The sequence below is a fragment of the Montipora capricornis genome, chromosome 6 (genome assembly GCF_036669925.1).
Source record: "Montipora capricornis isolate CH-2021 chromosome 6, ASM3666992v2, whole genome shotgun sequence".
In the NCBI taxonomy this organism is placed as follows: Eukaryota; Metazoa; Cnidaria; class Anthozoa; order Scleractinia; family Acroporidae; genus Montipora; species Montipora capricornis.
This window is the reverse complement of record NC_090888.1, coordinates 20,780,643-20,793,142: the sequence shown is the minus strand read 5'-3', so window position 1 is coordinate 20,793,142 and position 12,500 is coordinate 20,780,643. Positions and strand designations below refer to the sequence as shown.

The window sequence follows — 12,500 nt, the reverse complement described above, 5'->3', positions numbered from 1 at the left end:
GAAAGCACTCGAATTTGATTTATCCCCCACAGTAAGTCACACCCAGTAAGGTTCTAAAGGTCAACTTTTTTAGGAGAACTTACTACGCTTCAAAAATTGCAAATTAATTAGAAAGAAACCAGTCGCGTCACTCTGAAGTAATCTACCAGTATAATGGTACAGCGTAAGATTCATTTTCTCATTTGCCCTTATTCTTGTGCAAGCGTTCGCATGCTTGAAGATAAAATCGGCTTGCGTTAGATAATATGATAAAATGGAAATATCAGTACACAAACGGTGAAAAATGATAGATCAATACACCGACACAATACATTTTTTTCAAACGTTTTCCTATCCATGGACAGACCCAAGTTCCTGAAAGCTCTGAATGATATTGGTTTCTCCTGAGTCCCCGAATAAAAAGGATGCGATTATTTTGTTACTTCGAAAAAAAACAACAACAAACAAACAAACTATTATTCAACTTCAAATAAGTGAGCGTTTCTTTCCGTAACCATAGATTGAATAGTTCAACATGGTAGACAGACTTTAGATCTGTTTTCATTTAGTTCTGACAAGAAGCGTAATATACCGGAAGGGCCGCTTTTTCCAGCAAATATATTTTTTTTGGATAATTGCCATTTCTTTGATTTTCCAGAAAAATTCAAATATCTCAGTGAATTCCTCCTCCAGTCTTAAAACGATAACTAAGGAGATCTCTTTTGATTGCATTACCATTAAAAACCGCCTCAATTCAAGTGAGAAATTCTGACTTTTTCGGGACATGTTCCTTTTTGTAACGATTTTGGTGTGGGCGTGTCCACAACTTGAGAGACCCTATTTTAAGCGAGGAACATGGTATGGTGCAAAAGACTCCTTTCATTTCATTAAATTTCTGTCCTCACGAACAGAATAGCCCTATTTACAGTTCCCGGCGCCATATTGGATTAGTAACCGCGCAAACACGATAGCGAGGCTGCCGGTGACCCGCGTAATGCAAAAACAGTAAATACAGCTGATCGCTTCTAAAACCCTAACCCTAGTTTACAAGGATATGCAGATTTCAACGCTAGAGGATATCCAGAAGTTAAAAGTGAAGGATTTAAGGGAAATTTTGCGTTGTAATTCGGAAGCGACAGGCGGAATAAAAGCATAGAAGTTTAGGTGGTGTTCTCAAGCGTTTCCTTAGTTTTTCGAGTCTTTGGTGATATGAATGAAGGCTTAAACGTCGAGGAAACATCCTCCGCCCCTGGAAAAAGAAGAGGAAAGTATTGTGCAGCTTTTGACTGCAATAATAGCGCCTATGATGTAAACGGCACTCGTACAAGCTATCATTTCTTCGAGTTTCCCAAGGACGCTCAGCGAAGGAATCGGTGGTGTTCACTTATCAAGCGGCGACACGGACAGGACGACTTTCCTGTTTACACCGCTACTGTCCTCTGTCATGAGCATTTTCGGGCAGAAGATATCTCCAAAAAACTTTCTGGTCGCTGGAATTTGAAGACAGGTTTGTGATATTGTCGAGCTTTTGTTGTGCTTTTGGTATGTTTACATGGCAACAGTGCTGTGTGCGTTCATGATTTGAGTTATCAAAACTTAAAATATTTTAGACTTTAGAAACAAGGATTCGTTTAAGATTAAAAATTAAAGATTTTGGTTGTTTTATTCGACGATTGTTGTTTTATTGTAAACTTTATGATTCAAAGTGTTTCATGTCTTGTTATTTTTGTCACTGAATGATAAAAACCTACAGATCATAAAAGCAAAGTTTTAAAAATATTTAATGTATGCTTATTAATATTGCTGGACTTAACAAAAGCAATCAACTTAATTACAGATTAACTCATAATAAATAAATCTGAAATGATTGCTATCACATTTATTAAGTTCTATTTATTTATTCATTTATTTACAAGGTCCAGAGCCATGTCTATTTAGCTGGACAAAGCAAGCAAACCCAAGAAAGGCACTAAGAAAAAGAAACATTGATGAGTCAACTATTGGAGTAGCAGCATCAGCATTGCAGTTTGGAACCTGCTCAGTATTACCCTCTAACAATGCTTCAACTGATGCTGCTGCTTCATTTTCACAGTGTGATGAAAATGCTGCTGAAGTGGAGTGTGAGACAGAGTCACCTCAAACAGAGCCATATGTTGTCTTTGAACTGCAAAGGAAAATTGAATCACTTGAAACTCAGCTAGCTGACTGCCAGGAAAAGCTCAGTGAAGCAGAAAAGGAAAATGCTGTGTTGCTGGCACGTCAATTTTCCATCGACAAAATTAAAGATGACAACGCTGCTGTTTTATTTTACACCGGATTCCCAAGTTACGAGGCATTAATTAGCTTCTACAAGTACATTGAGCCGAAGCTTTCCAAAATGCAGTACTGGAAAGGTGAAAATCTACTAAAGGAAAGCCAGCCTTATCAACGTGATGATAACAAGCGTAAACCTGGGCCATCAAGGAAGCTTACTTTTCTGGACGAGTTCCTATTGGTGCTTATGAGACTGAAGGCTGGTCTATTTGTACCAGACCTTGCTGACAGATTGGGCATCAGTAGCAGCATGGTTTCCAGGATCTGCATCACCGGGATAAATTTACTCTATCATGAAATCAAGGACCTGTTTCCATTTTCCACACAGGAGCTTGTTCGTAAAAACATGCCCAAGGAGTTTGCCCCGTATGCCACAACCAGGATCATTTTAGACTGCACTGAACTATTTACTCAGCGACCATCTGCTATGTTGGCCCAGTCAGCCAGTCAGAGACATGGTCAGATTATAAACACCTTAATACTTGGAAGTTGCTAGTTGGGGTAACCCCAAATGGACAGGTCACATTTTTGTCAGATCTCTGGGGCGGGCGTGTGTCTGACAAGCAAATAACAAGAGAGAGTGGTGTCTTAGATTTGTTGCAAGTGGTTGATAATGTCATGGTTGATCGCGGATTTGACATTTATGCAATTGTACCTGCTGGCATTACAGTAAACATGCCACCATTTTTGGCTGGCCGTGATCAAATGACAGCAACTGAAACTGAAGAGACTATGAGCATTGCTTCAGTCCGCACTCACGTGGAGCGTGCCATTGGCCGCATTAAGACGTACCACATATTAGATGGCACTTTGCCTAATACCTTGAGCCCCTATGCAACACAAATTGCAACTGTCTGTGGCTTTCTGACAAACTTTTTACCCCCTTTACTACCACCGGCCAATCTTTGATTCTAGTATTCACACTGGTATAATTAGTGTATATTTTACAGGTCAAAATAGAATAATTACAGGTTAAAATTTTTTAACCTAGGTTGATTCTCAATTTTGTTTGTCTTCTAGCTCTAACACACGAATAATTAGGTCTCGGTACAAAGGAAATTTAACCTGAATTTAATTTTGACCTGTATCTAATACATGCATTCAGTAATTTTGGGCTGATTACAGGCAGTTTGTCCTGGTTAGCTGGTATGACTTTGATTTTTAAGCACATCAACTTATGTTGACCTGTGAAGTTTTAACTTTAAACCATTTCTTGAGCAAGAATAGTGTCCGTATGGAAGCCAACCACCATGTAGGTAAAGGACCTTCCCTCTTTTAACTCGTTCAGTTATCATCTCAGGGAAAAAAGCCCTTCGATAAAAATAATCAATCTTTGGCAACAATTCATCATACCATTTGCTGTTTTCAAAGTGGATTTTTTCAACAAACAGTGGCATGTTGTCTCCAAAGTACACTACAAAAATTATTCCTTCAAGGGGTATAATGGAACAGTACAGCTGACCTTGAACTTGACAAAAATAGTTGTGGTTCCTTTTAAGTTGCACAGACCCATCAGCCAGTTTCTCCAAAAAGAAACTCTTTGCTTTGCAAGCTTCATCAACAGTCATGCCAGCCTTGCTGAAAGGAGATTTTATTTCCATCCCTTATTTTTTACCAGTGTCAATCATAGTTACTACTCCGTCTAAGCTTGCTCCAAGGTATGGTTTGTCTTTAGACAATGACAATCCAGGTTCCTCCACACTTACTGCAATACCATCCCTCCGCATTTCCCGTATGAATAAATCAACAGCTTTCTGTTCGCTTTCAATTCCATACTGCACAGCTTCAGTTGTAAAGTTACTGTTGAGTATTGCCTTCAATTTATTTGAAGACTCCACTTTTGTTTTGGCAGCATTTCCAAAATTTGAGGCTGTCAGTACAGTTTTCCTTTTTTCAAACCATAGGTTGTTCTTGGCTTGCCCCCTGGTCAACCTTTCACTTTCCTGTACCCCCTGTAGAGTAATAGTTAGACTGGAAACATGCTCATCGATCATACTTTTAAAACGATTAGTAGCTATGTCATAGCTGTCGGTGAAGGCAACACTTTCCTGTTGATCTTCATTCTCTTGAAGGGTGGGTACCTCAGAACAGTTCGATTTGATGTCATGAAAAAGAAAAAAAGAGCAGGAAGGCAGGCAGTTTTGAAGGCTCTCGCTTAAAGTTGTCAACCTTCCTTCATCTCTGTTGCGCTGTTGTGGTGGTCTTGGGTCGAACTTTATAAGTTTCGGCTTAAGGCGGATGTTCTTCTTCCCAAATCTTACTTTTCGTATTAAGATTTCATCAAGGGGCTTGGCTGCAACGCTCTGATTGCGTGGAACCACCCATACCGAAAGACGCGATGTGCACGATAGTGGTTGAGGATGTTTTTGTAAACCTTGTCTTGTAAAGTCTTCCAAGGCAAACAACACACCTCCGATATGATTGCACTTTCCCTTACCCTGTGAGCCAAGCCCGGCGGGACACGTACAAGCTGCGCGTGATACATCACATTGAGGAGTGAACTCCACGACCACTCGATAAGGCGACTTTTTCATCGATGGCAAAACACTGGCTTTTACGTACGTTTTGCCCTCATGGGTTTTGCTTTCAAGCCTTTTAACGTTCCCTTCAAAGAAAAATTGGTAAGATTTTAATTTCTTAAAATTTGTTCCCTTGAGCACAATGTGGCGGTACTTGCGCGTTGACACAACCAGGTAATCGTAAAGTTGAATAAAATTTAGTTCGGGAAGCTGACGTAAATCAGTGGACCATCCGAGGGCAGAGATTCGTCTTAAAGTTTCATCGTACTTGAAGTGATCCTGACCAGTGTTATCGCTACTTTCCTGCTGATTCTCACCCGGTCGTAGCACGTGTCGCACGAGTATCGCGTAAACTTTTAACACCAAATCTGCTTTTATTCCGCCCGTCGCTTCCGAATTAGAACGCAAAATTTCCCTTAAATCCGTCACTTTTAACTTCTGGATATCCTCTAGCGTTGAAATCTGCATAGCCTTGTATCACTAGCACCAATTTAGAAGAGATTGAACCACGAAAGACTTCTCCGATCAGCTGTATTTACTGTTTTTGTATTACGCGGGTCACCGGCAGCCTCGCTATGGTGTTTGCGCGGTTACTAATCCAATATGGCGCCGGGAACTGTAAATAGGGCTATTGGCCAAATGGAGTATATAATTTTAGGAAAGTCCCGGCGTTCCTTTTTGTAACACGTTTGCGAAGACTACCCTCTCTATTTTGATGAAATTTATGGCATCAAATAAACTTAAAATACATTTAAAATTTCTCCTAGGTTCCTGAAAACTTAATATCATTTTCAGTAGAAATGCAGCTACTTCTTGGGCAAACTTTAATAAAACAGATTCAAATAAAAAGAATGTACAGCTCTTTATTGTAAAAACGTCAAATTACGCCGTTTTCGCGTTCGCCAAAAACCTACTCGACATGAAAGTTGAAAGCCTTTACACAATGAAATTCATTTTCGTAACAAAAAAGAAAACCTAAGAGCGTGTACTTCTTCCACGGGAGGCGCTGCATCTATTCAGGCATTTCTATCCTCAATAACATCGTTGAATTTTTTTTAATTGCCTAAAACCAGGCGAAAACCACGACAGCGTTTCTTCTTGAAACATCTTGTTGGAAAATAGGTCATAGAACCAAAGGGTTTATTTAAACCCTAATTCTTGAGCATCACAGACCGATGGCAGGACTTACTATTTTTCATTGTGAACTAATTTAAATAGGCCATTTCCGAGTTCATGTCTGCCTCCTCTTCAAAGTGAGTTTAAGTGCGACGTTTTTGTGATGGTTATTAGTTCTACTTCACATGTGAATGAAAACTGATTCCTAAAAAATTCGCACTTAGACTCGCTTTGAAGAGGAGGCAGACATGAACTCGGAAATGGCCTATTGTATTATGAAAAATTATGTAAAATAAGGACTGTGTTCATTGGAGCGTTACCATAGGGCCCGGAGATGAATCTAAGAAAGACATTCACGCATTTATCTATTCTTTCACTCACTCACTCACTCACTCACTCACTCACTCACTCACTCACTCATGCACTCACTCACTCACTCATTCACTCACTCACTCATTCACTCACTCACTCACTCAGTCACTCACGCTCATCCATTCATTTATTCTTTTTTTCATTAATTCATTTATTCATTTATTCATTACTTCATTCAATTGTTTACTCATTTATCTATTTATTTGTTTATTTATTTATTCATTCTGGACCTACGCAGGTCGTCCAAAGGTCACTCTGTCGTTTGGTCCATCTTACGTTGAAATCAGAAGAAATATCACGTTACCGGTATGTCAAGTGATTGGTTACCCTCCTCCAACAGTCAAGTGGCATAAAGTACATGACGCCCCGACGCAAAATAAAACGAACGTGAGGCATGGACAGCTGTCAATAGAAAATACTGACAAGAAAGACTATGGTTTGTACAAATGAACAGCATCAAATAAATTAGGTCAGGATTCAGCTGTTACACAACTTAATGTGGTAGAGCTGCCACAGTTCACAGTCCGACCACCGGCGCAGTCTAAGATACCAACTGCTATTAATATAACCGTACCCTGTCAGGCTACTGGAGATCCACAACCAGTAGTGACTTGGGTGAAAAGTGATGGAAATCTTCCTGGTGGGAGATCAAGTGTGAGCGAGAATGGAACACTAAAAATTTGGAATTCCAAAAAGGAGGACTCTGGAATCTACACCTGCGTGGCTTCTTCTTATGGAGTTTTAAAGTCTTTTTCCGCTATGAGGTTGACTGTGGCGGGTAAGTCTCATTTTGTCTAATAAGATGGAGTTTTAAGGCCTCAAATGCACCATTATACTTTCACCGTTCTACATGAGATGCAGAAAATAGCAGAAAAGGTGTAGACCCTCGATGTGCGCATGATCGGGTAGTAGAAGGCAGGTAATATACCTGAAGGCCAAACAACTTGGTTGCATGGACCAATGTTAGACAAACGTTTTAAGAAATTAATCCTCGACGATCCTAGCAAATGGTTTGCAATTAAACGTTGTACGACCCAAAACGTACTGTAAGTCTTTTTCATTTACCCTAAAATCATGACAGGATAAATTATGTCGTTTTTACGAGATATGACATATGAAAATCAATTCACGTCCTCCATGAATTTAGTTTATCGGACATGATACGACTGTGCTAGTATTTTCGGTGATAACTGGCCAGCCGAGGTCTTTGCCCAAAACAAATCTAAAATGACTGGCTCTGATTGGTTTTGAATTGCCAATGAATTTCAGCTTGGGATGAAGCTGGTTCTAGTTATTTCTTTCTAATGGAAATCGTATTAATTAATTACAAATTACTTAATTTTTCGCAATATTTCAAGGAGAACTTCTGATCATTAGTACCATAAACCATCCTTCATCTTTTAGTCATCTGCATTGGCCTTTTCAAGTTTCCTTATTTCTTTCTTTTCAAATTACTTGACAAGAAAAAAATGGCAATCAGGTAAGCCAAAGCGCTCACGATTTACAAGATTACATTTTAGAGCCACGGACTTCCACCGGAACTTATGTTATTTTATTTTTATGTGTCAATTAAAATTAAAAAAAAATTCATTACATTCCCCTGACTACTAGACTGTTCACAGTCCCCTATTTTTCCGTTTGATCGTCGGGATCGAGCACAAACTTTCGCCATCTTTGTTTTTAAAAGCGAGCGCGAACTGGGGAGAGCGATATAGCTACCGAGTGGGTGGGGGAAGTGGAGGGGTTTTGGCAGGAATATATATTTTTTAAAACAAAGATGGCGAATGTTTGTGCTCGATCCCGACGATCAAACGGAAAAATATGGGACTGTGAACAGTCTACCTGACTACCAAAATCGAATTTTCTTCTTCCTTTTATAATAAGATTTGACAACACGGAGTCCTATTACAAATATAAATAGTGGTTGATATCTTCCCTCCCTAGAGATTGGTTTTTCAAAGTGAAAATAATGACGACATTTTTTTTTTAAAGTTTGTCAGGTTTTAGGCGTGGCTGACAGGAACATCATTCCGGATAATAAAATCACTGCGAGTTCGATTTATAACAGTGAATATCATCCATACTATGGGCGACTGAACGAAGACAGGGGACATAGAGCTTGGTGCCCAAAGACCGAAACTGATAGAACGGACTACCTTCAGGTTGATATGAGTGCAGTGCATTTTGTTTGCAAAGTGGCAACACAGGGAAGTAAACGCGGTGGTATATGGACCACCAGTTACAAATTGCATTTTTCACTGGACGGCGTAAGATGGAACACTTATACGGAGAACAATGCTGAGAAGGTTAGATGTCTTTCTTCTTTTTCGGAGGGAATCAGTATGAGAAATCATCAAATAAAGCCGGGTGGAAAATTTCTTTACAAAAACTAAAGTAATCATCACCAGGATGATAAGATTTTAGTGTATTATGACATACCTTCAGTTGTTTGCAAAATTCCTGTGTTGAAGCTAGTTACCGCAGTAGAATCCGGGTAGCAAATCAATGTGTCATCTTGAGACATTTCGGACATTTTGAACTAGGCCCCGCGATTAAAAGTTGCTCATTTCATGCTAATTACGACAATAAATTTAGTCAGTCACAAAACGTTTGTGATATACATATCTTTGCACCTTGCTAGCTTTGTATGCGCTGCATGTTGCCAGCTGGATACAGTTTCGAAGCGAGGCCTAATTGCTTGGCGTCAAGCAGATCTCACCGCCATCTTGATTTTCCATGGTTTAGCAGGCTCAATTATAACCATCGGTTTTATCACTAAACGGATGACTGAAAAAAACAAGAAACAAAAAACAACGACAAAAACAGTTTGACGAGAGAAAACAAGATTGACTAGTCCAGAACTTTGGGCTGCGGCAGTTTCAAAGAGCTGACGCGATTTAAGTAGAGCCTCCTTTTCTTCTCAGTAATGAAACGTGGTGTAATTCCTGACCTCTGCGATGCCGTTGCAATGCTCTATCATCTGAGTTTTGAAGTGGCTTAGTTGGGAGCAGGTCATTTAAGTTGTTGGGCTCACGTGTTCCCGTCAAGGGAACCCCGTTGAAGCCATCTGAATTTCTTAGGTGGCTTTTAGGGATATTAGTATCAATACACAGGTGATTATACAATATCGTGCGCACTCATTCTCTCGCTATCTTGGATTATCAGACGATAATCACCTCGACGGACAAAATGGCTGCCAGTAGTCGTTTTGCCACCATAAGTGAAGATGATTTCGCGTTGAATTTTTTTTTTCTCTTTTTTAAAATAATCACCTGTCACGTGTGTGTATTTATACTAAAACAATTATTCGCCTCAGGCTCAGTGATTATCGGTGATTATTAAATTCTCAACCTCGGATAATGCATTTCGCGTGCTCTGATTGGTTCACTCAATCTCGGTTATCAGCTCATATACCTTGGTTTGACCTTATATGGTAAATGATTGCGTTAAGCGTTGCTAAACTAAAAATGTTTTCGCCGGAATGCGAAATTACTCTTTGAATAAAGCCAAATTAAAAAGGAGAAAAAAAACTTTTTTTGTGGAAAGTTTGGATCAATTCCGACGTTTAGAAGTACGCGAAAAGGCAAGAAATGTTTTTGTGATGAGCCTGCATCTGTCTGACAACAAAGTATTACACAACATCGCATCAGTACTCATCAAGTTTTTTTCGATTTCGCTCGGATTTGCTCGCTTTTTCCGCTCGTATTTCGTACTTCCAAATTTTTGGAGTTGAAGGAATTTAATAAAACAATTATTCCATTCGCGCTTGTTGGATATGATACTGGTTATAGCCAACTCGGCGCTACGCGCCTCGTTGGCTATTTACCATCTCATATCCAACGCGCGCTTATGGAATAATTGTGAAATATTCACCTCGACTTCGTCTCGGTGAATATTCACAAATAACCACTTCGCCTTCGGCGAAAAATTGTTAAATATTGCGTAAATCAATTGTCCAGATAAATGCAAGCATCACTTCTACCGATCGTCTATTACTAGCCGCACTTCAAATATAAACATTGACGTCATTCATCAGTCCTTTCAAGAGAACACGTCAACCCAAAAAAATGACCTGCTCCCAAGTGAGTGGCCTTATGGTTTATTTGGTAGAGCATTGCACCGGGATCGCGAGGTCACCTGAAGTTTTCAGTTGTCTATAAACATATCACAGTGGCCGGCTGTGATAGGTGGAATTGATCCTTATTGCTACTTTATGTAATTTCTCGAGAGATCAGAATCGAAAATGTTCCCTAATTGGTAGGGCAATTACGACTTCATCGCGTGTGACAAACAATCATAAGTTGCTTATTATTGACCACCTCGATTACCAATATTCATCTATTTTAAGATAAAGCAAATACTATCAAAACAAGCGATAACGTAGGGAATCAGTTCAGATGAAACTGTGAGAAATAATTAAATTATATGTCACGAAAATTTATAAAGTTTAAGTGAGTTGCTACTTTTTATGATCTAGGATAAGCCAGCTCTCGGTGGCGGTTAGAGCCCAGTTGAAACCCATTTATCATTGTTTCAACACTATCAACAGTGAGACTACAACTACCATTGGGAAAAAGAGGGCTCAATTTTTGTGTGAAATGAAGATGTTATCCACGACAAACTCGGAAAGCAATGTTACTGTAAAAAGCATGAAATAACTTTGATAGTGGTACTGAGCAAGCTTGGTGCAAAACAAGGGTCGATTGAGAGAGTATCTACCAACCGACGGAAGTTGTTTCTACCAGCCAAACGCTACCGAACATGTAGCATGAATTTGTTGCAATTTGTAACCCTAAAATTCTGATATGTCTGTTCTTGTAAGAAAGTTTTGCTGAATTGATCTGTCCAAAAATATCAGCATTCGATGTTATCGTTTGACGGTAAGTTTTCACTGCAATCATTCTTTCGTTATTGTACCATGCCATCAACTGATACGCCGTTGTTGTTCGAAGTTGATCACACTTCTTGCATTTGATTCTACAACATATGGAGCTTATACCATCTTCATGCAGGAAAGAAAAGGTATGCCTTCGTGGCCATTCCCATCCTCTGTTGATTAATTGGCTTGGTATAAGGTTGCCTGTGAGAACGAAAGTTATTAATGGAAAAGTGCATCGGTGAGTCCTTTTCTGGGGAAAGGGGGTCTAGACCAGCCCTGTCCTCAAGAACTACAAACCTTTTGGTGAGATATTAGCAATCTACTGTAAATATTTAAGAGCGCTTGACAGTAAATATCGACCTGGGCCTCATAAAATAGCCATTTTTGAAAATCTTGAAAAACTTCCTAGAAATAGGTTATGGTTTGCTAGTAACAGGAAAAATATAGTTGAGCTTGGTTTAGTTTTATCTTTAGAGAATAGAGCCATTTTCCCTTAAGCAGCTATGCACCCACTTTTTCCGACTTCACACACTTGATTGCTAAAATATTGACAAAAAATTATATGAAGGCTCTAGCTCAAAACTAAACATCAAATCACTTAGAGAGATAGTCGCCCGTACTTCTGGTACTGTTTTGTTTAAGCTTCAACGAATACTGATTTTGGGAGGGTTAGGGTTAGAGGGATGGTCGCCCGTACTTCTGGTACTGTTTTGTTTAAGCTGCAACGAATACTTATTTTGGGAGGGGATTTTGAATTTCGGTATCGTTTTGGACAATTTTTACCGACATAAATAATTGCCAAATTTAATGGCCTAAAACAACTATTGCTACTTTGCTTATGGGTAAATAAATATTACCCTCCAAAAGAAGGATGTTTCATCCCAAAGAAACTGCAATAAAATGTTTGGGCTGCTAAAATTGAGCATATTGAGAACGTGCGATGTTCGTAGGATAAATGCCCAAAAAAACACTACCGTGACAGTCACGCAACACATTTATTGACACTACAGCAAGAAAAAAAGTTTATTTAACCTTAGTAAAACCTTGTTACAAATCATTAAAGCGATGTCGAAGGCATCTGTATTAAATTCACAGCGATCCGCAAAGTTTTAGCTCGCTCTAAGATTTTAAATGTTTGAATTTATGTCGCAAAATATTTGTGACTCTTTACTTGATTGGCGCAACCATCGCTTTCCAGTACCCACTGTGAAAAGTAGTTATCGTTGAGGAAAAATGAAGGTACAAAACCAAAAGAATGGAAAATATTCTGAGATTGAAACAAATTCAAAAATCTAAAAGTGCACTACCATTTTGCGCGATCA

General features: G+C 39.2%; 1 protein-coding gene and 2 pseudogenes across 1 annotated transcript in view; 2 read left to right on the top strand and 1 right to left on the bottom strand.

Moving 5' to 3' along the window:
* The first annotated feature begins 1,908 nt into the window (after window positions 1–1,908).
* LOC138051768 (uncharacterized) lies at window positions 1,909–3,464 on the top strand (annotated as a pseudogene).
* Window positions 3,465–3,467: 3 nt separating this feature from the next.
* Window positions 3,468–5,279, bottom strand: LOC138050931 (uncharacterized; annotated as a pseudogene).
* A 1,328-nt stretch (window positions 5,280–6,607) lies between these two features.
* LOC138050930 (discoidin domain-containing receptor 2-like) overlaps window positions 6,608–12,500 on the top strand; it is an 18,107-nt gene continuing 12,214 nt past the window's right edge. The window contains exons 1-2 of the mRNA XM_068897171.1: window positions 6,608–6,638; window positions 8,292–8,605. Of these exons, the coding sequence (XP_068753272.1) occupies window positions 6,608–6,638; window positions 8,292–8,605 (345 nt within the window). The remainder of the gene's footprint in view (window positions 6,639–8,291; window positions 8,606–12,500) is intronic.